Consider the following 26,595-nt stretch of genomic DNA (forward strand, 5'->3'; position numbering starts at 1 on the left):
CTTTTAACATTATCCTTGTACTTTGTACTTACTGTGGTTCTTCTGCTTCCTCCATAGTTGGTTTTGGAGAATTCCACAAGTTATTTTGGGGAGTGGTATGGAATATAATTTTCATGTTTAACCTCATAATTCCCTTTACGTATTTTCATTAATTCTGTGGTGTTTTGCATACTAGCTAAGCAGAGTTCCCATCCTGATTCATGCACTGTGTCACTGAAATCAGAAGGAATATTTATACGCATATTTGAAAAATGCCAGGGCTGAACTGGCAAGTATGTGCAAGATAACTGACACAGTCCTTTAGAGAAAACTTAACAGAGGAGATTATATCAGATTTCAGCACCACTCTTATTTAATCAAATCCATTTAAAAAACAGAATAAAAATAAGTAAAGATTGCTAAACATTGGCAAGGAAAATCTCCAAAATATGCTATGCTGTTTTATAATAACACATTCTTATTTTCCCTTCTCTTGCTCCGTGATAGCTCACATAAAAGAACAAGGAAAGCCAGCTGACAAAATTGGGAAAACATTTGTAACTAAAGCATTAAGTGGTGTCAGGGGTATAAGTGCAAAGGACTGTTTTTTTCCTAAATTCAGTTATAATAACTGCACATAGTGCTTGCAAAAGCACCACTAAAATACACAATTCTGCATTAAAATTAACTCCTATACTTGAGAAGGGGGAGGCGTGACAAATTAAGATTTATCCCTGCAGTGCTAAGCTGCTTTGCCAGTATCTTTCATCTGCAGAGGACACTAACAGTTGCCAGTAGAGGTTTTCTCCATTTTATCCAGCACCAGACAATGTCAGCCCCAAACTGACATACACTTTATCAGGAAAGACAGTAACCCAGTATATCTTCAGCTTGGATTACATATATCCTACAGTTATTTATTCAGTCTGGTGTCATTAGAAAAAAGAATAACCAAACAAACATAACGCTTACTGCTTATTAATTTACAAGATTATTTTAGTCACTACAGCTTAAAAATAAGTCTTTATTCCAGCAATAAATACACCTTTACTCCAGATGACATAAATTAATAATGGTGCAAGAAACATGAGATCAAGAAATAATTGTAATCTAACAATTGCTAATTCTAGCTGTTCACTAGAATTAGTTTTAAGACAACCTGAAGCTGTCTCCAGGCTGGTTTGTTTTGTTTTCGTTTGGTTTTTTTCAGAATATTATCATGCTGCCAGGTTGAGAGTTAAGAATTTTATTATTTGCTCTCAATAATGTTATGATTTGTTTGAACACAGGACTTAAGAAGCTTGTGATTCCTTTACCTGCGAGGATTCTGTGTTTTAATCTTGCTTCTAGTTATTTATCATCTGTAACAATGCTTTAGTTCACTTGAGATGAGACTTCTTTTGATATCACTGGACCTCAGAGAGCCAGCATCACTCTTGCTCACATCTTTTCCCAGAGAGACTTTTGGAGTTAAAGCTAACTCTGTTGCTTTCTGCAAACAGATATACCACAAAGCGTTTTGGCTTCATGAAGCACTAAGTCATTTTGTTTACTAGCACTTTACAGACTACATAGTGTATATTCACAGATGTACATATATCAACCTAGAATACTTTTTTTTTTTTTAGTTAAAAAAAAAAAAAAGCACCTAGGCCAACCCACAGGTCCTCCTTACCCTGTTCTTGGAGTTAGATTACAAAACAAAATTGGGATCTCCTCTGCCCAGAGCCTTTAGCCAGATCAGATGTAAGATGGCTACAGCTGTTTGCTATTTGTGTATAACAAATCAACAACCAAACACAAAAAAAGCCCATCTGACTTGGGCATAGAAAATTCTGTCTTTCCAAACTGGAAATGAACAAGTCAACAAAATAATAAATAAAGAAAAATGACAATTTCTTTGGACTTTAAGAACCCTTCAACAAATACCTTCTGACACGTTACTAGGGAAACTACATAATCATATAATTGAAATGTGGCACGGTCATTAAGTTAAAAAAACTTGCTGTCACAAAAGTAAAGAATATTATTAAAAGCTCGACATTTCATACAGCAGAATGAGGGCATTTAAGGACCTGTGCTAAGACAATTTATTTTATGTATTTATTTTAGAAGATGATAGGATAGAACAGATGTAACTTAACTGTCATTTAGAGTGTATACATCTTACTCTCTCAGAAATATGGGCAGTTTGGGAAAAGGTTCTGTATAATTTGATAGTGCCACGTGAACCATATTCAAGACTTGCAATGAGCACAGCTAAATAGCCAGAGAGGAAAAATTAAATAAAACAAGATGAAGCATTATCACCTCATTTAATTTTTTTCTTGCTAAAATGAACAATAAATAAAGTATACTTCATACACTTTAAGGGAAAAATATAAACTATACAAGCAATTTAAGATTCAGTATTTTACAAAAAGACACAGTTGTAAGTGGGAAATGAAACGTGACTACATCAAAACCACATTAAAACTGACAACAGCTCTTGCAAAACTATTAAAGCATATATTCTGTTGCTCCACGCATGCTGTCTGTTGAGATGAAACTTCCCCTATTTCTGAAGTAAGAAAAAAGGAAGTAGAGTAGCTTTTGACAGCTTTCATAAAAAAGCTGTACAACATACTCCCTGTTTTTAAGTAAAATTGTTATAGAAACCAATACATATTCTCTTTATGGTATGAATGTATTTTAAAAAGAAAGTGAAATTTAGAATTTTAGAGGGAAGTTATTGATTCCTTATGTACATATCTTTAAAACAATTTAACAAAAACCAACTGCAGACAGCAGTGACAAAAAAAAATAATCAATATAGTTAAGCCAGTGTCTTTCCACTCTCTTTAATGTCAACAAATTATTTAAGTCAGTTCTACAGTGAACTTTATTAATTACAAAATTCACTATGATGGTGTAGGCTATTTAATGCTTATACAGTCTGTGACTTGCCAGTAGTTTTCTTGTGAGTCTTAAGTAATGACCCTAAAGCTACATACCATCTCACTAAAACAAAGTGAAATCTTCTGACATGCAAGATAGTTAGGTTTATAATGACCTCGCTATCTTTGTGCTGCAAGTATGACATCTCAGGAGATGAGAAAGAGCCATCTGAATAAACATTTGGTATTCCTTGAAAATTGGCTATTCAAGTGCCACAAAAATAGCATCTTGCGTTCTGTCAGTAAACTTCATTCATATTCAGCACAGTAGTGGAACGTGTTGCTTCTGATGTTGCCTTTCAGATTAACTGTTTGGTGATTTTTTGTTTTTGTTTTTGTTTTTTTAATTGGTGAATTTAAACAAGGAAACAATTAAGAAAACTGACTACTATGAGAAACTATATGAATGCCAACCCTATCAGCCGATTTCAAAAGACATTTTAATTTAGAAGCATGCTGCTGATGCTGATGATAATTTTTTTCCAATTCTGGTATGTTTTTTCCACTTGCTGCTTGCCATTTTACTGATTAGTGTAATTCATTCAGAATTTACCTAATATACTAGTGATAAATACAAATGGCCCTAGGAATTACTGCATTACTTGATAAAATTATTAAAAAAAAAATCCAGATAAATGAATCAAAATACTTCAACTCTCTTTGCAGAGCTTGATGGACCAAATATGCAGAGGGAGAACAGTTGCTTTACTCAGACTTTCACAACTAATGAACTTGTGAGCTTCTATCAGTAAAAGATTTCCATCCAATGTAGGAACAATGTTCCTCCTCCAACAGAACTGCTGAGTATCAAGATAAAGTTAAACACTGCAAACAGATAAACACACAAGACATTCAAGAGGAAGTACTGTTCTTATCTCTTAATAGTGGGGCAATGTTACTTTTAATGGAATTATGAAAACTTTATTTTGCCCATGTCCCCAAGAACGTCATGACAGCGATGAGAATGCACCAGCATAGCTTCATCATAGAGATGAAGCAGCTTTCTCTTTGACAAGATTTCTCCCTTTCTCCTACTCTTCCTTTCATCTCATGTTTATTTTCTCATTCTTTTATTAGGCTGAAGGCTTTTTGAAGCAGAGGGCTATCTTTTGTTGTGTATTTTTACAGTGAGAGGGAATGCAGAATTCCATTCCTTTTGGAAAATTATCTAAGCCATTTCTTGCTTCACAACACTCTGCTCACTCTGAAATTCAGTTCAGTTTCTGGATTTGCCTCATACAGGCGAACTTGGTGCCACATAAGTCTCATGAAATTTTCATTCTTGTCTAGCAGTTATGTAGCATATCTAAAGTAAAGAAAAGAATCACCATCTGAAACAAAACTGGGAACACAGGCTTTTAGTAAATTTCCAGTTAGAGATATGTCTATGTAACAAAATTCTTCTAGCATCTATGTCAGTGATGCAAAGAGACAGAACTACTAGCTGATAACAATACCAACAGCAGCATTTAGCAAAACTGCTTTTTATCAGTACTGTTGCTAACAGCAGATGATTTATACAACAGAAGTGAGTCTATTCTTTCTTTTGTCTTGACAAAAATCATTCATCTGACATACCTTAACAACTTCAGAATATTGATATGCCACCTTAATGCTTCCCTTTTATAGCTATTTAAGCCAATGCTGACACTGTCCTGTCATTTTTCCCTTACATCAGCACTGTCACTTGTCTGGCCCTCCCGTGAGCTGGTCTGGGGAGCCAAGAAGATTACATGTACAATCAGCTTTTGGGTGGTTTAGTTCCTTGAACCAGATCATCATAGGGTTGGCAAGCACCAGACCTGTCACAAGGAAGGAGGTGGGAGTGGGAATACAGTGCCAGAAAGCTGGCTGCATTGACTTGCATCGTTGGAAACTGTTGTGAAAATTAGTCATGGTAAAGACCCAGCCACTCATTATTCAAAAGTCACTTCTGTACTTAGAGCTATTGAAATGCACCACTTTGAGAAGAAGTGTTATTGACTGTTTCACTTAGTATCACAGTTCTATACTGCTTTAGTGCTTTTCAGAGATTCAAAAGAATCCTCTTCATATTGCACTGGCTCAAAGGTGAGGTCCCATGATGGGTCACTAAAGACTAAGATGCTACGACAGCATCAATAAACATGGAAACAGACATCACAAATAGGAGAGTGAAGTCTGTACACTAGCTTATTTTTATATTTCACTTTTAAATACTAGAGGAGGTGTGTGGTTTTTTGTTTTAGTTAACTGTAACACAGTAAATTAACATACATCTTCTAGGGTTATTAAGCTGACCAGAACATCTAAGTTTGCTACGAAGAGACAGCTTAAAGTTCTTGCTACAGCCAAAAGCAAATGAGGTATTTTCAGGTATGCCAGCTACCCCTGTCAATCAATAGGAAACACTCAACAATATTCTTGTCTATACTGTGATCTTTAAGCTTTCAGACTTCCCACCCCACAGAGATGAAAAATAGCAGACAGTGCTTCCTTCTTTCAGTTTACTTATAAACTCGGTTAGTGCACCTTTGCTAGTAGTAAAAAGTAGTTGGAAAGGGTGAAAGGGTAAAAACAAGCTTCGCTTAACTCTAAGAGTACCCATGTTAGTGGAACGATTCAAGTTTGTTTTGGGGATAATTCCTGTTCAAATTCATCTGACCATATTTCCCAGTGATGATCACAGCTTTCAGAGTGAAACATAGTGGCACAGACCTATGGTTCTTACCCACAACTATCCAGCACTGAAAAACAGAACAGTTTGCCTGAACAGTGAACGGAAAGATTTGTGTCATCCGCAGAAGTTGAGCAAGTAAGAGAATGAGAGAAGGACAATTAAAATCATTAAAGGGTCAAGCAGTTGTCTTATAAAAAGCAGACAGACTAAAAAGGTTGGGCCTCTTCAATTCAAACAGGAAAAGCTGAAGGTGGGGCAGGAACATGACTGAACTTTACAAAATAAAAAAAGGCAGAATATGAACTGAACCAAGCCTGATGGAGACAAAGGCTGTGAAGGAGTCCAGGGTTTACTGCAACATGCTAATTCTTGCTGAAGCACTCAATTGACACTTCTCCAGTAAGGTTTTACTGCCTGCTGATTACAAAGTGTTAACGCTTTTCCTGCTTAGAAATACAAGTGAAAAGTCATCTTCTGTAATGTGAAATCTAGACACATGCTAGCAAAAAGCTTTCATTTTACAGCATAAATCTCTGGCAGGAGAACCATTACCTACAAGATAAAGAAAGAATAAATTCCTGCGCAAAAATTCGTGCCGAGTTATTACTGTATCATTAACAAAGTTACACTAACTTCCCTCAGAACTGTTTTCTGAATCATGGTTATGACTAAACATTTCTAGAGACAAAACCCAGCTCCTTAAAGTTCTCCTTAAACAAGAAAATCTGAGACAGATCTAAACTGCTGTTTAGTGAGATATGTAGAGAGTAAAAGGACAATTCACTATCAAGCTAGATGAATTCAAAACCAATTCTGCCTTAGCATGGGGATACACCGTTGCTTTCATACTAAGTAAAACAATTTTGATGTAGGCACAACTTAAGTTGTAGGGTAATGGTTGCCCCTTCAGCAGGCTGTACAGTTGCCCTTCCACTCTCTGCTCACCCACTCATTTTCAACTACTGCATTAATGCAACTTTAGAATAATTCTTCCTGAAAATAATAAAGTCACTTTATTTGTCATGGCTTCCTCCAGTTTCAGCTTTTCTGAAACAATAACCAACAGATTAATTATTAAGATTGACAGCACGTTTTTTAGCTCTTATATCAGAATTATTTAATTAAATAGACTGCATCTAACTTCGATATGAAGAATTATTTCACCAAGTTAGTACAGCTTAAAGAATCTTCATTAAGCCATCCAGAGGGACCTGGACAGGCTGGAGAGGTGGGCCCAAGCCAACATCACGCAGTTCAACAACGCCAAGTGCAAGGTCTTACATCTGGGTCGGGGCAATCCCAAGCACAAATACATGCTTGGTGGGGAATGGCTGGAGAGCAGCCCTGAGGAGAGGACCTGGGGGTGCTGATCGACGAGAAGCTCAACACGAGCCAGCAATGTGCGATCACAGCCCAGAAGGCCAACCGTATCCTGGGCTGCATCAAAAGAAGTGTGGACAGCAGGTCAAAGGAGGTGATTCTGCCCCTCCACTCTGCTCTGGTGAGACCCCACCTGGAGTACTGCATCCAGTTCTGGAGTCCCCAACATAAGAAGGACATGGACCTGCTGGAGCGTGTCCGGAGGAGAGCCACAAGGATGATCCGAGGGCTGGAGCACCTCTCCTATGAGGAGAGGCTGAAAGAGTTGGGGCTCTTCAGTCTGGAGAATAGAAGGCTCCGGGGAGATCGTATTGCAGCCTTCCAGTACCTAAAGGGGACCTACAGGAGAGCTGGGGAAGGACTTTTTACTAGGGCATGTAGCGATAGGAAGAGGGGGAAAGGCTTTAAACTGGAAGAGGGCAGGTTCAGATTAAACATTAGGAAGAAGTTTTTCACTCTGAGGGTTGTAAGGCACTGGAACAGGTTGCCCCAAGAGGTTGTTGAGGCCCCATCCCTGGAGGTGTTCAAGGCCAGGCTGGATGTGGCCTTGGGCAACCTGGTCTGGTGGGAGGAGTCCCTGCCTATGGCAGGGGGGTTGGAACTCTATGATCTTCAAGGTCCTTTCCAACCTAAACCATTCTATGATTCTGCAGTCTATTTGACATTAGTCACATTTAGCTTATGCCTGAAATCCAAAGTTTTACTCTCCAGACAAGAAACCTGTAGTTCAAAGCACTTGCACAAATAGTTAGCTAAGAAATATAAAATATTAGATGACATGAAAAAAATAGGAACTTCTATAAACATAGATAAATAGAATCAAATAATAATTTCCTATTTACTTAGGGTTTTAAACAGTTTATATAACTGTGCTCACACCTTGGAAAAGATTACTGCCTTACCAAGGAGTCATCATAAGCATTCTATATTTATCCTCCACAAACTTGTCTGCAGTTTTAATTCTGAATGCAACAGACAGACAATACATTACTCATAAGTCAATTACTGTGATGCTGATTTTAAGCCAAGTGACTTAAAGATGTCCAAAAAGTGAGATGCGAAACACGTGCTATACTTCTTACTTCTTTAGAATATTTCCTTTCTACAGACAAAATAGAACGGAGGTATTACCTTCTGCAAATAGCCATTTAAAACTAGAAAATTATCTCGGTTTACGATCTACAGATGACTTTCTTGCACTACCCACTTCCTCAGAAAACTTAGCTAGAGTGACAATAGGTGTGAAGAGCTCTGTAAAGACTTCCCCTTGACACACTTCCCAGGGTTTAAACAGTGATACTGCCTTTTCATTATCTGGTATCTTCAACTTGCTAAAACTGCAAGTGTGAAAATAAAGATAACATTATAGAGCAACTCACGAAGCTGATCAGCAAGACTAAAATCGTTTGTCTTTATGAACAGTCATGCATCTTTTTTTCATCTAAACCATACACAGTAGCCCTAAAATACTCAGGACACTCTTACAGAAATTACTGTTCTTAAGAAGCTTTAGGTAAAGTTTTAGTTCTATTTTACTTAGACTAAATATTTAAAATTGAACATTGCCATCTTGTACATTAGTCTCTTGAGAGTAAATCAACTCTCTTCTCTTCTATCTACTAATGCCTCTATGGCTAAACAAAGCAACATGGCATTTAAGTGAATATTATTAATTCAGATCTCCTGAGGAGAACTGCACCATTTTACTGCTCCAGTTTAATCAGAGGTCAACTTATATAGTCAATTATGAATGAAAATAGATTAGAACTAAATATATTTAGTATAGCAAACAATTTTAATCAAAATTGCCAAAAGTTCTGCACTTACTCATTCTTATGTATTAAAATTCAATTTAGGACATTTTCACCTGCTTTTTCTTTCCAGGTCTAGGCATATGGCAGAGTCACACATGAAACTTCAGGTTCATGAAACAGTATTTGACTGGGAATTTTCAAAAGTTAATTTATTTTCCAAGTAGTACCAAACACAGGATTTCAGACAAACTCAAGCAATATCCTTCCACAGGTAACTGTATCTTTCATACTTTTATATAGGAATGTACATGATTTCCAACAGTTCTAACAAATTCTTCTAAAGAATCAGCAGAGCTAATGACACCAGGGTAAAAAGAGCAGACAACCCCCGGCCTATCATTGCTTCAGCTTAGATATTAAGTAAGTGGTCAAAATGTATTCCTGTGAGTGTTAAATTACAGATGTAAAAGATATCTGCTCTAGCAAGCTGCACGATACATTAGTATCATTACGATAACTTCAAGTTGCAATATCCAACTGCTGGCATTACTTAGAACAATGTGCTGTAAGGCCACAGAAACTAGGAAATATAAATTCTCCTTGCTCTGCCCTGATTTTGTTTTCAGGTCAGACTAATTAAAGTTTTTTCCAGGATTAGAAAATAAGTTATTATGTTAGTGGTACAAAAAAAGTGCTTCTAAATGGCAACCGATTGTCAGTTCGTATTTTATCATTAAAAGGAGTTAAGGCTGTACTATCATTAAATGATGTAATTGGTTCAGTCTTATTAAATCACTCTTTTAAAATCATATTTGTTTCTACATTAAGGCAAAAACAAGCTCTCCTGTAAAACATATAGATTCATTAGAAGTAAGATTCTTTTAAATCCAGAAACAAAAGCTTAACTTAAATGAAGCAACATCATTAGTTTATTGGACTTGAAGAAACACTGTTATCGAAAGTCCACTATCATTAGTCAGAGATGAGTTTGTATTGGCCAATATTGCAAATATAAGTATATATGAATAATTAATGTAGTTGTAATTTTCAGAAGATAATGCATTTGGGTAATGCTGTTCACCATGATTATGGCTAGCAGCATCCACAACATTTCTTCTCTGAACCTAAAGAGGAAGCACAATAGGCTTTTTAACCAGGCACCATTTAATTGCTGAGTTGGGAAACTTGTCTTCAAACTTTAGATGAAATACAAATATTTGGTTTTCCAAATTCCTCTAAGAATCTTCTATACACAATGCTTCCAACATCTTAGATGTTGGTATTAAATGAGGTATTACAAATGAGCAGAATATTAGAATTCAAACTAAGACATGAATGCAATTCACAACCAGACAAGTACAAAGGATTCTCTAATAAAAATCTGCCAATTTCTCTTAAAATATATATACACTATATTTTATATATACATATACCATACATAGATGCCCTATATCTTATATAGTATACCACCACATATATCCTATTGCTATAGAATCTGTTCTTGCAAAAGTCTTAAATTAATATATTTGTACAGATGGTACCCCTAATTATCATAATGATGTCCAAAAGGTCATGAATTTCTTGGATGAGTATCATCTAGTGAAGGGCTCAGAGATGACACCAACTCAACACTAGGAAAATGTCTTTCTGCAACATAAGTGTTCTTATATTAGTGTACAATGTTCTTACTAGCAGAAAGCTGGCAAATTTTACTGAAAGAGAGTCCCAGCACTTTATTTCATTTGGTTAACTTTAGAAGATATCTGCATTTTAATTAGTTACGTGCATTTGTATGACAAAGATTCTCAATCGGGAACTTTAGCAAGAAAGAGCCACAGAATACATTAGACATTTTAAAGGTCTGTTTTCACACCATCTGAACACTAACTTCTGGGAATTTAGAAAGCAGCTTAAAGCTGATGAAAGTCTTCACATGGGTACTGAAAATGACTACAGTTTAACACTTACTTATACTGATTTACCTCAAAGCAATGTTTACCATGTGCACTGAACTGACATTTGATACAACAGGGCAATATAACACACAATAGAGTAACATGATATAATAACGTAATTCATTTCTAAAGCAAAATGATTACAATTAACACCAGGAGCCTAAGATTTTTCAGGGGACTGAACCTTATCAAATCAAGAACAGTTTCAACCTCTCAATCTCTTTCTCAGGAAGAAAGAAAGAGTAGTTTGAGACCTAACTGCCAAATTTTCAAAGTTGAAACCAGCCCCTAACACTAAAATTATGCTGCTTCAGTGGCTTTTCAGCCACTGAAGCCCATTAAGTAATTCTAAATAACCCATGAGAGGCAATTAAAAAAAGTTTGGGAAAAAAGTCTATCATCAGCAACCTTGAAATTCTCTTTACAAGGGCCATCACCTGATACTGAAGTACTGCAAGGGTCTATAAGTTGAAAAAGGATGGAAAACTACACCATTATTCATTAGCCAAGAGCAAAAAGAAAACAAAAAAGCCTAAAAGTGGCCTCTTGGAAGAGGCTGAAAAGGGCTAGAATAAAAAGTCCTATACAGCCATAAACCTTTGCCATCAACAGTAGGCGGTTACATAGCTCCTCTGATCACAAGAGAGACTCGCAACAGCAGTAGAAACACTCAGAGTACTTCTAAATATTACCTAGAAATCAGTGAACGCAAAGGTATGAATTGTCAGAGCTTGTACTTGCTTGGGAAGAAGGGGAATGGATCACAAGTTTGAATCACATAACTAGTTTTGTATCACTAGACATAGCATTTTTTTATGTAAATAATTTAATCAGCTAGGCTTCATAATATTGTCACAATCATTCAAGAGTTGATTTTGAGGTTTTATTTATATATTTGATACTTTCTCCAGAAGATAAATTACACAACTAAACCAAATACTTCTCTACGTGAAATCACATGGGTCCAATCTAACCTATGTTTTATTAGAAGTCCAAAGTATACAAAGACTCGTTTATCTGGCAATTCCATTTTATCATATATCTGCCAAAACCCTGTCACACACTGACTCCTAGGATCTTAACCAAAGGCAAATGTTGTTTTGGCAAATGTAACTGACACGTTTTGTTGTTTTGTTTTGTTTTGTTTTTTTTTTTTAAAACAAAACAAAAACAAACAAAAAACAAACAAAAAAAAACAAGAACCCCACCACACAAAAAAATTAAAACCCTCAAACTCCCCACACTTAAATTACTTAAAGACAGAGTCTTCAAAAGTTGACAGCTCTGTTCTAGCTTATAGTTTTGATTCCAAAATTTGAGAAGGTATTGAATGGATCTTCACGCAGTTTCTCATTAGAAGTGTACATCCAAGAAAGAACAACTGAACACACCCTTGCTTTCAAAACAGTTTCTTGCCAAGCATGCTCAGATGCAGGAAGACAAGTACAGTTGGTATCTGTGTGCAATCCTTGTTCTCAAAATAGATGGAAACAAAACAAATGCTGATTAATACATGCAGTAGAGACCTTTTTTTAAAAATGGGATTTTTTTTTTTCCAGGAATACTAGTACCTGTTAATTTTCACATGTGCTACATTCACCGAGTTTACTAGTGTAACTGCATGTGTAATTCTGACTACTACAATTTTTTTAATAAGGTTTAATTTTGAAAAATTCAGTTTCAACAGTTAACACTGTCATTTCATATTCAGAAATAAATCTCAAAGTGAAAAATCATATCCAAATGGAAAAAACTCTCTTCTTGTACACAAAGTACACCGAAACGCAGAATTTACCAGTTGTCTGGCTCAGACACCTTCCTCTGTGGACTACTGCTAATACAGACATGCTTACAGATAAATAAGAAGTGAGAAGAGGTTTGAGAACAGGAGGGGAAATGCGTGTGGGGGAGGAGGAGAACACATGCGGTATTGTGTCTTTGAGGTTTCCCCAGTCGTATCTATGGGACACAGCATTATATTCACAAAAAGGGAATCAAAACTCCACTATGAAGTCTAAAGCAAAACTTCAACTGCAAATTCTGTTAGAGACAACATTATGTTTTTATAGCCACCAAGCTTTATGATACAGCAACTGCAGACACATTTCCAAGTCATCTTCATAAAAAAAAAACCAAACCCAAAAACAAACCAAAAAACAAAACCACCTCTCTCATCTTCCCCACTGACATACATGAGAACCACCATCTAGACTATGTATGAAACCAAAATCAAAATAAACTAGATGCTGTTAAAATAGAACACTGAAATTCCTAGGGGGGGATAAAAAAAACCCATCTAGCATTCTGAACTAACTGGGGCACTTTTGCTCAAATTTACAAAGAGGTAACATCACATCACAGCACAATAATATCTAAAATAGTTTCTGCCAAAAATAGTGCAGGTTTCATGTGCACCCAGATTCATAAACTCTCAAATGCAGTACTCTAAATATAAATGTTTCTTAACCAAATCAGCTTTCAGAAATTCTATAAATGCTATTCTTGCACATACTACTTTTCTAGTCTCAAGACCCTGCTCCAGAGTCTCAATTCATGTCAGTTCCCCAATTCTCTCACGTTTACCCTCCATGGTGTTTTTTCCACAGTATCCCTAAACGAGATGTGGAGCATTAATGTCCTTGTAGAAAGAGGAAAAGTAGCTAAAGATTTGCCTGAAAGATACAGTCTTGTCAAAAGCCAGCAGCATTATATATCTATGTCATTGTACTCTGCTTGATAAATTCTAGATATGCATCCTTAAAAACATTACCTGGACTAGTACACTTAAAGATTTAAAGATCAAACAACTGAGAGAAGTTAGGAGACCCAACAGAGGAATTCTGCCACGTAAAGACAGATCTATTTAATTCAACTCCACATGGAACAAGATAGGAGAATGCCCATTAAAGGCGATGTGAGCTTGGCCCTATAAACTTCACATGAGGCACACAAACCAATTTTACTGTTCATGGGCTTCCTTCCGTACAGAAACTTAAAAAAAAAAAAATCCAAGTACGAACATCGCATCTAAGAAAACAGGTTTTTGTAAGACCAGAAGCCATACTGTTCACGAGTTCAAAAAAACAAAATACAGGAGAAGCGAGCGATTCAGCAACGGGCAGGGTGGAGCAGAAGGCGGGACAATGACCTAATAGGTCTTTTCTATCTTTAGTTTCATGAGTCTCTGTGGCCAAGAGGCGCCCGGATCACACGCTCAGCTCCCCAGCCGGCACACCGCGGGGACTGGGGACAGGTCCCTTCTGGCAGGGGACCAGGCGGGCGCAGCGCTTACCTGCCCGACGAAGTTCTCCGGAAACTCCCTGCTCACCACACGTATCCCAAGGTGACAGAGCTTTGGAGAGCACCGAACTCAGGAGCAATCCTACAAGCCATTTTTTAGCTACGGGCAATACTACAAGTGCTGTGAGTTGCCCGCTTGCCCTTACCTTGAACACTTTTCCGAAAGCCCCATCTCCCAGCTCTCCTATAATTTCCCAGAACTCCTCAGGGTTCAAATCCCTCTTGACGTGCTCGTATTGTTTCTTCTTCTTCTCACCACCCAGCTTGAAGATCTTACGAAAGTTGAAGAAGGACATTTTTCCTCCTGCCGAGGGAGGCCACCCTCCAGGCGACCGGGCGGCGGGCGGCGTCCGGCGGTGCCCCCCTCAGCCCGCTGTGACCATCCGGGGCGGGCGGTGCTGCCGGGCGCGATCCCCACGAGGGCCGAGAAGTCCTCACGCCGCCTGTGGAACCGTCACCGCCGGGTGCTGAGGGGAAACAACACCCCGAGATCCACCCCCGGAGGTCCGTCCCCGCCCCCCCTCAAGAGGGGCCGGGCCCTCGACGCCAACCGCAGCGGTCCCCTCCCGCGACGGGCTCGGCGGTTTCTGCCTACTCGGCCGGGCCGGTGACCATCGCGTCAGCAACAAGTGCCGGGCTCCCTCCTCGGGACGGGCGGTGCGGCAGCGGACGGAGCCTGAGGAGAAGAGGGGCGGCGAAGGGATCCCGGCTGCCGCTGCAAGGAGGCGGGGGAAGGGGGGTGTAGCGGCTGCGCGCCGGGCAGGGGGGAGCAGCCACCCCGCCGCCCACCCCGGAGCACGGAGCGGATGTAGGGAGGAGAAGGGGGCTGCCCCACTCCTGACTCCCGGCCGGTGCCCTCACGGAGCGGGGACTCGCGGCGTCCCAGGGTGACAGAGCGGAGGAAGAAGACGACGCTCCCCTTGCCGGTCTCTCTGCCGCGCGCTCCCCCCGCCCTCTCGCGGAGCGGGGCCCGGGCGGCACCGTTTCCTGCGGGGCGGAGCGGGGTGGCACCTCCTCCTCCTCCTCCGCCCGCCGCCGGCGCGTGCGCGCGCCCCGTGACCCCGCCCCTCTTCCCGCGCTCCCGGAACCGCCTCGCGCCCCGGCCGCCGCCACCGCCTCCGGCGCATGCGCACGCGCCATACCGACAACCCCACTACCACCACCGGTTCGTCGCCGGCAAAGGTGGGGGGAAGAGGCGGGGCTTTCCCCAACCCACGTGACGCGGTGGCGGCGGCGGGAGCCAATAGGAGCGCGCCGAGGCCTCCGGCGGGTAAGTTGGTGTCTGGCCCCAAGATGGAGGGGGGGGGCATTCCCTTCCCCCTCACCCTTCCTTTCCTCAGGGCCTGGGAGGCAGCGTTTGGGATGGGCGAGTTCCCGTCCTTTCCTCTTGTTTTTCCTTGGAGATAGGCTGCGTACTCGCAGCTGGGGGGAGAGGGGAGTGACTTTTCCCTTTCGTCCTCTGGTAGCCGTTATGGGCGGAGCTGTGAGGAAAAGGGATCCTTTACCTTCTGCTCCGTTCCTTATGCTGAAGGGTGCTCTGCTCCTCTCTTATTTCTTCTCAACTGCCCCGTGTAGGGAAGGTCTCCCCAGCCCTGTGGCAGAGGGTGATGTTTCCTAGGTAGGGGCACAGCTTCCTGTCAGGCCTGGCTGGGCACCTTGGGTTCCACTTTTCAGCACAAGCAGAATCCCTCCACATTGCTCCCAGGTCTGATTGTGGGAGCTGAAAGGGGTTCGAGGCCTTCCTTGTCTGCCAGGAGCGCTGTGATGGCAGGTGGTGCCTCCTGGAGGGTTTGAGCTTGGGAGTGGTTCTTTGAGGAAGGTGTTGGTAGGAAAAGACTTTCTTTAGTTTGTGGGCCAGTGTTGTTCCTAGACCTGCTACTAGTTTGTCACAGCATTCACTCATAGCAGGATGTGATGTTAATGTGCTGTGTGTTTTTGATGTCATATGAGAGATTTAATCAATCAGTGGGATAGCCTTGAATTTCCTTATCTTACAGCCTTCTCTTCCCACAAGTGATCCCTTCCTCAGCCTGAAGTATGATTGTATTTCAATAGTTGTGTTGTTTATATGCCACCAAATGTGTGGTATTTCTTCACATGTACTTTCGTGAACATTGCCTGTATAAGGAGCAATTAGCAGACATCTTGGAGACTTTAGGCTCCAAGTTTTAGGCTGTGATAGGAGGCAGGAAGTTGATCTTGCGGTTAAAGCAACGATGTGAGACCTAAGAGATCTGACAATGAGACAAACACCCAGTGAAAATCATGTAACGCCTTATCCTCGTGTGAACCTGTGTACCTGGCGTTACCGTTCATTTAATCTGCATTGTAAGCTTCTAAACATCAAGCCTCTGGTGCGTATCATTCCTCAGACTATTTTATTAGCATGACAGTAGTTCGCTATCTAAGGAAGGTAGTCCCTGTGTAAACTCAGTAATAATAATGAGGCATTGAGATGCAGCGGTATGGGGATCATATGGCAACCTTGACAGTCTCCTTGAAAGAAGCATGACTTTAAAGAATTGAAAGTGCTGGGCTGAATCAAGAAAGGGATTTTGGTAAAGGAGTTTTCTAATAATACTGATGCTTGTAGTAATAAAGATTAGAAAGGTGGTTCAGAAGGAAGTAAGGGCACAGAAGTAGCGTAGAACTGAACTTTGCATCATGTGTTAATGACGTTCTATTAGCTGAAGCATGCTGGGGTAGAAGCCTTTTAAGAATACGTTGGCATTGTATGTTGAGTAATTAGTGGTGCTAATAGTATTTATAGTGTACAGGGACATGCTGTGCTAGACACTGTCCTGCCACAGAACAAAGAGATGGCCCCTGCCACAGAGTTTATGCATCAAACAACAATGTTGTGTCATGAGTTAATTTCTTCAGTCTGTATAAAATCAGTTTCAAGGCTAGCACTATTCTATGAATAGAGAGCCTTTCATATACTCTTGCTAACCTGATAGCAGTCCTGATTTGTTGTACTAATCAGCATTTGTTGTTAAAAATTATCTTGGGCTTTGTGGTTCCTTTGTACTAACAGCTTGGCCACAAAATGTAAAAATGTTGAGGAGGGTGTTAAAGCTGAGACTATTTATGTGTGTAAGGATAATACCAAGAAACAACTGCAATCCAAATAAACTGTTTTCCTTTCGTTGTGGTCTGGCTGACAGGCTGCACCTATTAACTTAATCTGCAAGATTCATGCAGACGGTTTGGATTAAATACAATAACAAAGGAAGTGATTGATAAGGTTTCTCCAGTGTTACCAGCAGCAATTTAGCTTCAGGAATCTTAATTTTTAAAATTCAATTTCTTTTTCTTCTCTGTAATACCTTTTTTTTGTGCCCCTTCAGGTGGGATGATAGCTTTGATTTCTTTGTTAAAATACAATGATGGCTTTAATAATAATTTTCTTTTTTTAATTTAATATTTTGATTTTAACTTGCTTTCTCTTGGATAAAAAGTGCTTTGGGACTAATTTCCATCTGTTTCTTTGAACTGACTAATTGATAGAGGATGGGGAAAAAAACAAATCCAAAGCCATAGCACGAAATTGTTGTATCTAGGCAGAATTAGCTTTTTTTTTGCCTCAGGGTTAATGTCATAGGGCAGCGGGGGGCAGGGAGGTGTATGTGTGTACGTCAGCGTTTGTAATAATAACTGGAAATCAATGCAAAACTAAAAGAAAATTTCTTGAGCTATATGTAAATAAATGTCATTGAGTTGGCTGCCTTAATAAGGCTGGCAGTTATGGGACTGGGATACCAGGGCCCAGCTCTTTGTCAGCTCTACTGATAAACGGACTTTTGACTGTAAGTAGTTCACATACAGCATCTATATAATGTATCAGTTTGTTTTGAACGTGTGTTTGATAAAACAGGTTCACTCAGAACAGGGACAGTAGTGTTGTCCTGCCAATGACTAAATGTTAGTAGGTACTACAGGTGTGTTGCTTTAGACTTTTATAAAGATAGTCTTCCTGTTGCAGAGAGCTTTTAATTAATATAATGTTGAAAATATAAGATGAAAGGCTGGCACAAGAAACAAGCAGTTAATCTAGTGATAAAGTTTTGCTTTTAACTTCTATTGTTTTTGCTTACTCTTTAACAAGTAATTCAGATAAAAACCATTATATCTGAAAACGAAAACTGTGGCTCAGTCTCAATTTTTCTTTTGAGTTACGGATTGTCACTCAATCCTAAAAATAAACTCTGTAAGGTGAAGGTTAAGTGCTAGTAGCAAATCCTTCCCAATTTGCAGTGACTTCCTGGTATGGAGGAGGCTGTATGCAGCCTATTTTTTTGTGTGTGTGGCTCCTCCCCCTCCCGGTAGCAGAAGTTTTTAGCAACTGTAAATGTTTCCAGATGGTAAGGATAAAAAGGTAAAAGTGAGTTATAAGTATATCAAAATTTCTTCTTCAGGAATTTAATGCAATGCTTTTTGAAAATTCAATGCTTCCTTAAAATATCAGAGTGAAGATGTTAAAGAACTACCTTGGCTGTGCATCAAATATACTGTCTTAAAAATAGCTGTAACTTTTTACTGCAATCCTTTTAATCTCTTTGAGAATTAGAAGTCTCCTTTATACTTTCTGCTGCTTAATACTACCGTCCTTTCCCATTGACTTCTTCACTTGCACTTGCTACTGTTCCTAACTCCCTCTTTAAGTTCTACTTCTGTTTTATTTAAACTGCTCTGCTTCAGTTTCTCTTCATTGAAAATAAACACTTGCTTCAGAAATTTGAAATGTGTTCTTCACAGCATATATTACCCTTTCACTGCAGTCCTTCATCCCATCTTCGGTTCTTTCAAAATACTTAATGGTATATTTTTATATTGTCTTGACTTTCTGTCCACCTACGCTTTCACTGATCTCCTCCAATCTTCTTTCTGATGTTTGAGTTCATTGAACTGCTGTAAGGTCACAGGTGGCTTGTTCGTGGTTAAATCTGGGGCATAATTCTTGTTTCATCCGTTTTAATCTGTCTGTCACCTTTGGCACTCAACACTGTCCTGTCTGTTTTCTTTACTTGATGTATGTGGTGTTTTCATTAACATTTTCCAAATATATGGCGATGTTTTTCCATAGTATCATTTCTACTCTATTCTGTTCCCAAAGTTAATGTTTTCTGCTGTGTTGGACTCACTTCAGTTCTAAGCATCACTGTAACTTCTAGACCCTTCTTGTTAACCCACTACCTTCCTTTTTAACCTCCTCCTTTTTGCATTCTTGGCTTTTGCCAAGACCTCGTATGTCCAGCCTCTGTATCTGAGGTTATTTCCAAAAGGTGCCTTGCTTCCCTCTGAATCTGAATCCTTTTTTCTTGGAGTTCAGAACTCTATGGAATTAAGTTCTTATACTTCACCTTGTACCACCATAGCTGTACTAACTTTTCTCAGTCTTTCAGGCTTTATGAGAAATTTTTGGTGACTCTCCAGTACCTGACCTTTTTCTGCCTTCTCTTGTCCAGCATCAGTCATTTTTCCTTTCCTACAGTTCTGAATGTGTTGCCTTCTCATAGGAGCACCTCAGTTCAGCGGATTTTAAATACCATGTTTTCAGTCTCTTCCCATCTTGTATATTGACCTCAAAGATAATTCTTCTTCTTCCCTCTGTGACATTTCCATTTTCTTTGTGTACATGCCAAGTTTTTAATTTTTTGTCCTTTTTCTGTGACCTCTCTACACTTGCTGTGCTGTACCTGCCCCCTGTATCCTAATGCTCTAATTAATGACTACAGAGGAGCTAGTAGTATCATTAGTTAATAACCCATGTTTATGACAAGTTTAAAAAGGAAATACGAAAGAGGGCTAAAAAATTTTTTTATTTCTTTATGATGCAAGAGGATGGTCTAAAAGGCTGTACTTTTTCCTCCGAGACACATCAAGTCATGTTAACTGTTTATTAGAAGCCTTGAGAGGGGAGACCGTATTGTATATAGCGCTCTTAAAGCCCTTCTATTAAATGTACAGTTTATAGATCTGTAGCTTAGAGACTTGTATTTCTGTTCTGCATTTGGAATTTAAATCTGCCTTCATAAAGGAACAAACAAGAGACTCAGTTTTGTACTCAGTATTTTATGAACCTTTCTGATGTGCGTAACAGTAATAGTTCATTTATGATACAAACAGGAAAAAAATTATAATACCAGAGGTTAGATGCTCAAGAGCTTATCCATATGTCATTAGCCAGAATCAGTGCTCAGGCTTCTATCAGTAATCTGGAAACTATACATTTCATGAATTTCATTAATATCATGAATTTTATTTTGTTTATGCATTACTGTAGGACCAGTTAATCTAAGAATTGCCATAGAAACATGTGGCATGTGGAAGCTTCAACATATAAGGGTATTACTTGATGTTTGCAGTAAAAAAATTGAGTGTTAAAATGTTTAGGAATAGTATTGGTCTAATTTTGGCTTCATAAAAATCTGTGTGTTTAGTATAAATTGGCCTAGCTTATTTAGTAGTCAATGGGGAAAGATATCTTTAGATGACAATTCACCCTTTCCCGTGTTAGATACTTACCTGTATCACACAGTATTTAACTGTGTGAGGTGAGTTGTCCTGGAAATGTGCGATGGGGGTTCTTCTTCCTACCTATGGAGATACCACTGCCAGCAGAACTCTTCGAGTGCAGTTCTCTTGATATCAGGCAACACCTCTGGGAATGGTGACAGAGCAAATATAAAAGTTGCCAAATTACCTGAATGTTTCCAAGTAAACCAATAATGTTTATTGGCTAGACTTTATTTGAAATCAAACGTCAGAAGAAAAAGCAGTAATATAAACATAGAAATCCTGAATAAGGAGCAGATATTTCAACAAACAGTGCAAGAATATTTCTTGGAAACATGTAACGTCAAAGATGTTCAAGTTTTAATGTGTGAACGTAATTGAAATTATTGCAAAAAATAAGTATGTTTTTCTTATTGCTCCTAGTTGGTCTACAAGAAAACCACCTTCAAGACTGATATTTAGAAACATAGTCATATATAATTGGAGGGGTAAGTTGGGCTTTTATACTTATTTGAGTGAGAAGCAAACCTCAGATTTAACAGAAAATGTCAATAACTTGAAACATACATAGCTGATTCTCTTTATTGATTAACTGACTAGTCCAATTAAAAACTTTAGGTCCTCTTTCATGATAAAATTTTTCAAGAAGACTGAACACTTTTTTGTTTGTATTTAACCAAGAAAACTTTTTCTATAGGAATTTTCAGGTAATATTAAAATACTGAGCTGTGTTGGTGGATAGCTGCATTTTTTAATACAGTAGTTAGTCTAATAAAAATTATTTCCCTCCATGTCTTGATGACTATAACAATCTTTCACTGAACCTCATGTGAATAAGTCTATCTAGAGTATTGATTTTTAAAAAATAATATACAACTGAAATACTACTACTCTTGGCTATGATGCTGTATTCTTTCTAACCATTTTAAATAATTTGAGGTTATATTTCATTTAAAGCAAAATCTATTTGATCAAAACTGTACATGAACACAAAGCAAAGTATTTCAAACTTGCAGAGCCCCCTCCAGCTGATGGATATTAGAAGCTTTAGTTAAGTCACATGAAAGCATGTATTACAAATGCTTCACCATGTTTGTCTTTCCTCCAGATGGTAATTAGACCTTTTTCTCTTGCATAGGAGTCACAAGCTGATTTGCTCTTTTTGTTTGTGGCTTTCAAATTTGCATTAGTTCACATAGCAGCTAGGATTAGAAATTTATTAAGGGATAAAGATAGCTTTGCATCTCAGTATTGCTTTCAGTCAATAATGGCACAAAAAATGTCTGAACAAAAACTCCACATGTATTGCTGCTTTTCTTTCTGCGAATCCTGAATTTCTTCCTCTGTTTCCCAGGAATCTTTTTTTCCAGAATGGACATTGTGTTCTCTTGTGATCCTGATCAGCTCTGGAATCTTGGGACTGAATAACTTGTTCTGTAATATGAAAATGAGTTATTTTTAAGTCTGCTTTTTATTATGGCTGGCCAGCCAGCCTGCAAACCCAGTCCTAGTTATGTGGTAAACATAAGCGGGAAGCTTATGCCTTCTACAACTATTATTAAAAATACACCATACTGGAAGGTAGGGAACATTTCACACACACACAAAAAAAGACAATCTGACCAAAAGATAGCACTGAAAACTACTGATTCATTAGTAATATCCTAAAGAGAGACACTGCAGTGGGATAATATTGGAGACGTGTCTATTAGCAAAAAGGAGAAATAATATTTAGAATGTGAGATACTAACTGTTTATTAATGCAGAGCTAGACTTTAAAATATAATCTGATTTTAATGAGAAAACAGCATAGTTTTTCATTGAAAAATGTTATTTTTATATTGCAGCCATGTTTAAAATAGTTTCCTTATGTGTAGTGTTCTTCTCTTTTTACCTAGATTTTCATAAGCTATTGCATAATTCTAATTTTTGAGGCAAAAAAATAGTTTATCATGTGTTGTAAAGTAGAATTTGGTTTTCTGTAGGATCTCTTCTTGGTACAGCAGCAATGTGTGGAGCTGTAATAATGTATCAATTGTTAAGGCAAACAGCAGCTGTTGTGTGTTCAACAATAGTATATGCAAACTTTGGGCACTAGGACCTGCTTATGAGAAAACTGTATTGTGATGAGATGCACTTTTTGTCTCGAGTGCACCGGAATCTTTATTTTTTTGACAGAAGGAACATTTAATCTAATATCTAATCCACAAAATTGTGTTTTATAGTACAACACATGATATTTATGGATTAAGCCAAAAAAGCCCATTACATTAAGTGGACTGAATTTTCTGTAGCTGAAAATAAAATTACATATAGGAAAAATAATTCCTGTGGCTTCTGGCTGAATGCTAATATATTGTTCTGGATGCAGTATACAGGAGTGACTTACTTTCAGAAGCATGAGGTAGGGAGTGGCATCTATTCAAATTCAAATGCATTTGAGGAGACACTTATATCTGTTTATAAATGGTTGTTTGTTTTTTTTACATACCAAGAAGTCAGAAATAGTAGTGACTTTATCGTGTTAGCTGTGACAGTGATTCATGTAGGGAATGTAAGACGTTGCAGCCATAGTCGTTGGTGAGGTATTTTCTTTCAAGAATCTTAATAGTGTCATGTTGATTTGGTGCCTTCCTATTGGATTTGGAAAAAAAAATTAAAGATGGGCAAAAATCATCACTAGCGAAGTCTAACTTCTTTGCTCCATAGGGAGGAAAGCTATTAAGAAGATACTCATGTTGCAGAAAAGGTGTTCCTGAACAGTTTTTGTTCTGTACGAGTCCTATATCAGCCCTCAGTGATGAGATTTGGACAGACCTCAGAGGGAGCATCTGTAAGACATTCATTATTTCAGAACATCCTCAGAGAATTACAAAAATCGCTGACCCCAAAGTTATAATAGAGGACAAAGTCTCTGGATTTTTAATGGGTTCTAATAGAGTTTAGCAGCTGAAGATAAGGGATGATGAGCCAGCTTTCCTTAGCTGAGAAGAAACTACTCTTCAGATCATTCAAAGTTCATAGAATGCAGTGTCAGAGATTGTGCAGAACAATTTGTCTTAAGGAATCAAGAAGTATCTACACACCTTTGGCATTTCTCAAACTTTTGGCTTTGCAGGTCAGAGCAGCTTGGGTGTGACTAAGAAATCCTGTGCTTGATTTCAGGTATAAAAGTTCCAGTCCTCTGAAAGAAGGTACAGTTACAAAAGAAATTCAGAGAATAGCAGGCTGGGAGTTGTACCATTTTTGATACAAAAGCCCACACTTTTCATACTTTCCCTAGATGTTGGCTGAGAGGACCTGTGTGAGGAGCACTAGAAAAGGATGACAAAAGCTTTGTTGTTATGTGGGACGATAGTTCAAACTTCCCACAGTAAAAGAGAGAATACTGTAATAATATGTATAGTCTCAATGCTTTTTTGTCCTGCTGCCTTTCATTTTGTGCAGTTTTTTTTCTTTTGGGATGTCTAAACATTTTTTTACAAGAAGTGCCTTCAGACAGGAAAAATTATGAGTCTTTAGTTGGAGGAGAAAAAGAATAATTTTGTGGAATACCATAAAAAAATGAAAGAACAAATGCAGCTGTCTAGAAACAGAGATCAGTGTCTAGCTAACTGTATTATTTTTTATAAAAAGAGTAGCTCTCAATCTTTCAAAAGAGCTCCAAATGAGTAATCTCAGTCTCTAATTACACTCACAAAATAAATGATGGTCCCAGTTAAATCTGAGACTTCAGAATTATTCTGATTTTAATTATTTTGTATATACCAACAGCAGTGCTATTCAGACACTATGATTCAAGCACAGCCTCACGGTGTTCTGGTATAGTTAAAAGATTCACATGTATAGCAAAGAAAAACTTAAATAGTTTTCAGAACATTAAGCAGGTCTGTTATAATCTAATGCTTCAGTATGTGCTGGGAATATTTTGGAAACTTGATCACAACTGTGCACCTAGACCAAATGGTAGGTTAATTATTTTGAAGTCTCTGGTTGTAATGGAGGGCTCTGTTGTGCTATATATGTTCCTATAAATTCTGATCTTATTCCAGAGGTTGTTTTAATTTACACCAGATGCCTAAACGAATTTAAAGGGCAGGGAAGGAAATGGGCAGGAAAACTTGCCTCTAGAAATCGAGTCAATCTTGTCACGGAGTTCACAGGCCCAATAGCTTCAGAAAGCTATTAACCAATGCTTGCTACTTCTACCCAAATTTCTGAAATTTGAAAATGTTTATTCAAGAAGTGGCACTACACTAGATCTATTTTACACTGCTATACCAAAGTAGGAAAGCTAACTATGTTGCCTTAAGCTGTGGTGAATATAGTTTTATTCTCTTTGCTCTGTTAGTTAACTTGAATGAGTTAATATTCCTTTATGTTGGATCAGTAAATTGCATGCATCTGTCAAAAGCCTGTTTGGAATCCTCTTGCTATCAAAACTGCCATACTGCTGTTTTTCCAAGCAGCAAACTTATGATTTTTAAGTAGTAATTTATTTTTAGTTTTGTTTGTTTTTATTTCACACTAATAACTGAGAACCTTTCTATCCTGGTGAAAGAATGTTTCTTCAGTAGCTCAGCTCATTCTGCCAGCACTGTGGGTGATTAAGAGCTTTCAGAGAGAATTCATCATCTTCATAGATTTCCTCCTGCCCTCACTTGAGACAGGTTAGAGAATTAGTTGAAGAAGGCGCTTCAGTGTGGTTAGTGTGGGTCCAATAGCTTTAAAATACTAATAGCAAGTGAAGCTTTCTGACTATCAGTAGTGCCTACTACTACCTTATTTATGGTAAGCTTACAGCTGTCCATGACAAATAAACATATAGAGCTAGTTTACTGGTCTGTTGAGTGGTTTGCTGATTTCTAGATACATAGGAAAATATCTTGTGACTAACGCATGGGACAAGGATCAGAAGGAGCTACTTCTACTGTTTATTTTATTGCACACTTCCTTCTTAGTTTTCCAGAATCATGCTTTTGAAAAACTGGGTGCCAAAACCTTGTTACAAGGTTTAACTTGCATATAAAGCAAGTTCTAATGCCAAAGAAGGCAATCTAGAACTGCAAGCTTTGTCCCCTTTCCTTCCAAGACTGTTGTTGTTGGAGGAGCCAGTCTGTCTGGTCTTATGGAGCCACATGTGCCTGTCCAGAAGGATTTCTAGGCAGGGCTGTGGAAAGGAAAAAACAGAGAAAGGGAAATGCATTACAGGTTACAACATGGAGACTGGAAGACTATTACACAGTAGCAGTGTCAGTTTATTGATAAAACAAGGCTTTTTTTTTTTTTTTGCTCCTGTCTATACCCTAATTATTGCAGGTACTGTGGGCAATACCTCCTATGCTGTTCATAGACTCCCTACTGGCTAAAGTTTGTGGTGATGGGTCTTTTGTCTTGCACCATCTTCCCTTGCCAGGGAAGTGTATTGTAATATAATCTAATGTAATTGAAAGACATACGATGTTTAAAATTTCAAGCAGTATCTTTAAGAAAAATTCTGTAATTTTTTCTTTTTGGTAAATCTGTTATCTCAGGAGGTTAGGCAGATGTTAACACTTGTACAGTAACGTTTCAGGAAGTGCTAAACTTGTGGAAGTTCAGAGGAGTTCTAGCACTCTTAATTTTGTTTCGAAAACATTTTTTAATATTGGAATTGTACTTGCCTTGTATATAAGACCTACAGGATATGTAGTGCTCTTAACTGATGTTTGTTGCAGCATGTAGCATCTAATCTTACAGGACTTCACAGGAGCAGTGGCAGAAAGTAGTTCGTTAGGAAAGACTGAAAGTACTTATCCTACTTTGATTTTTCATAGAAATGCCGGGTAGGAAGTGGATCCAAACTGACCTTATCTTACTGTTCAATACTTTTCTAACAGCTGTAAAGTTGATATCAATATACACTTTTTCAGGAGCACTTTTTGTCTTTCAGTGATGCATTTTGGTCTTGGTGATGTTTTTTGTCTTGTTACTGGTGTTGAAAACTTTCTTTTAATTATGTATTTTTAAAATATCTATGGGTGAGTTTCATTTTTAGGATCTTTACTCCATATTATCTGTAACCATTGTTATCTGTAACTATTAACTCCATATTATCTGTAAGGGCTTTACTT

The 26,595-nt window shown here is 38.3% G+C and overlaps 1 protein-coding gene across 3 annotated transcripts in view; it reads right to left on the reverse strand.

Moving 5' to 3' along the window:
- The window catches only part of SLK (STE20 like kinase), a 44,268-nt gene extending 29,994 nt beyond the window's left edge, over positions 1-14,274 (reverse strand). For all 3 annotated transcript variants that reach the window (XM_082486787.1, XM_082486786.1, XM_082486788.1), the window contains exon 1: positions 14,110-14,274. In XM_082486787.1, the coding sequence (XP_082342913.1) occupies positions 14,110-14,259 (150 nt within the window). In that variant the 5' untranslated portion in view covers positions 14,260-14,274. The remainder of the gene's footprint in view (positions 1-14,109) is intronic.
- Positions 14,275-26,595: the final 12,321 nt, after the last annotated feature.

This window comes from Vanellus vanellus (genome assembly GCF_965231255.1).
Source record: "Vanellus vanellus genome assembly, chromosome: 7".
NCBI classification, from domain to species: domain Eukaryota; kingdom Metazoa; phylum Chordata; class Aves; order Charadriiformes; family Charadriidae; genus Vanellus; species Vanellus vanellus.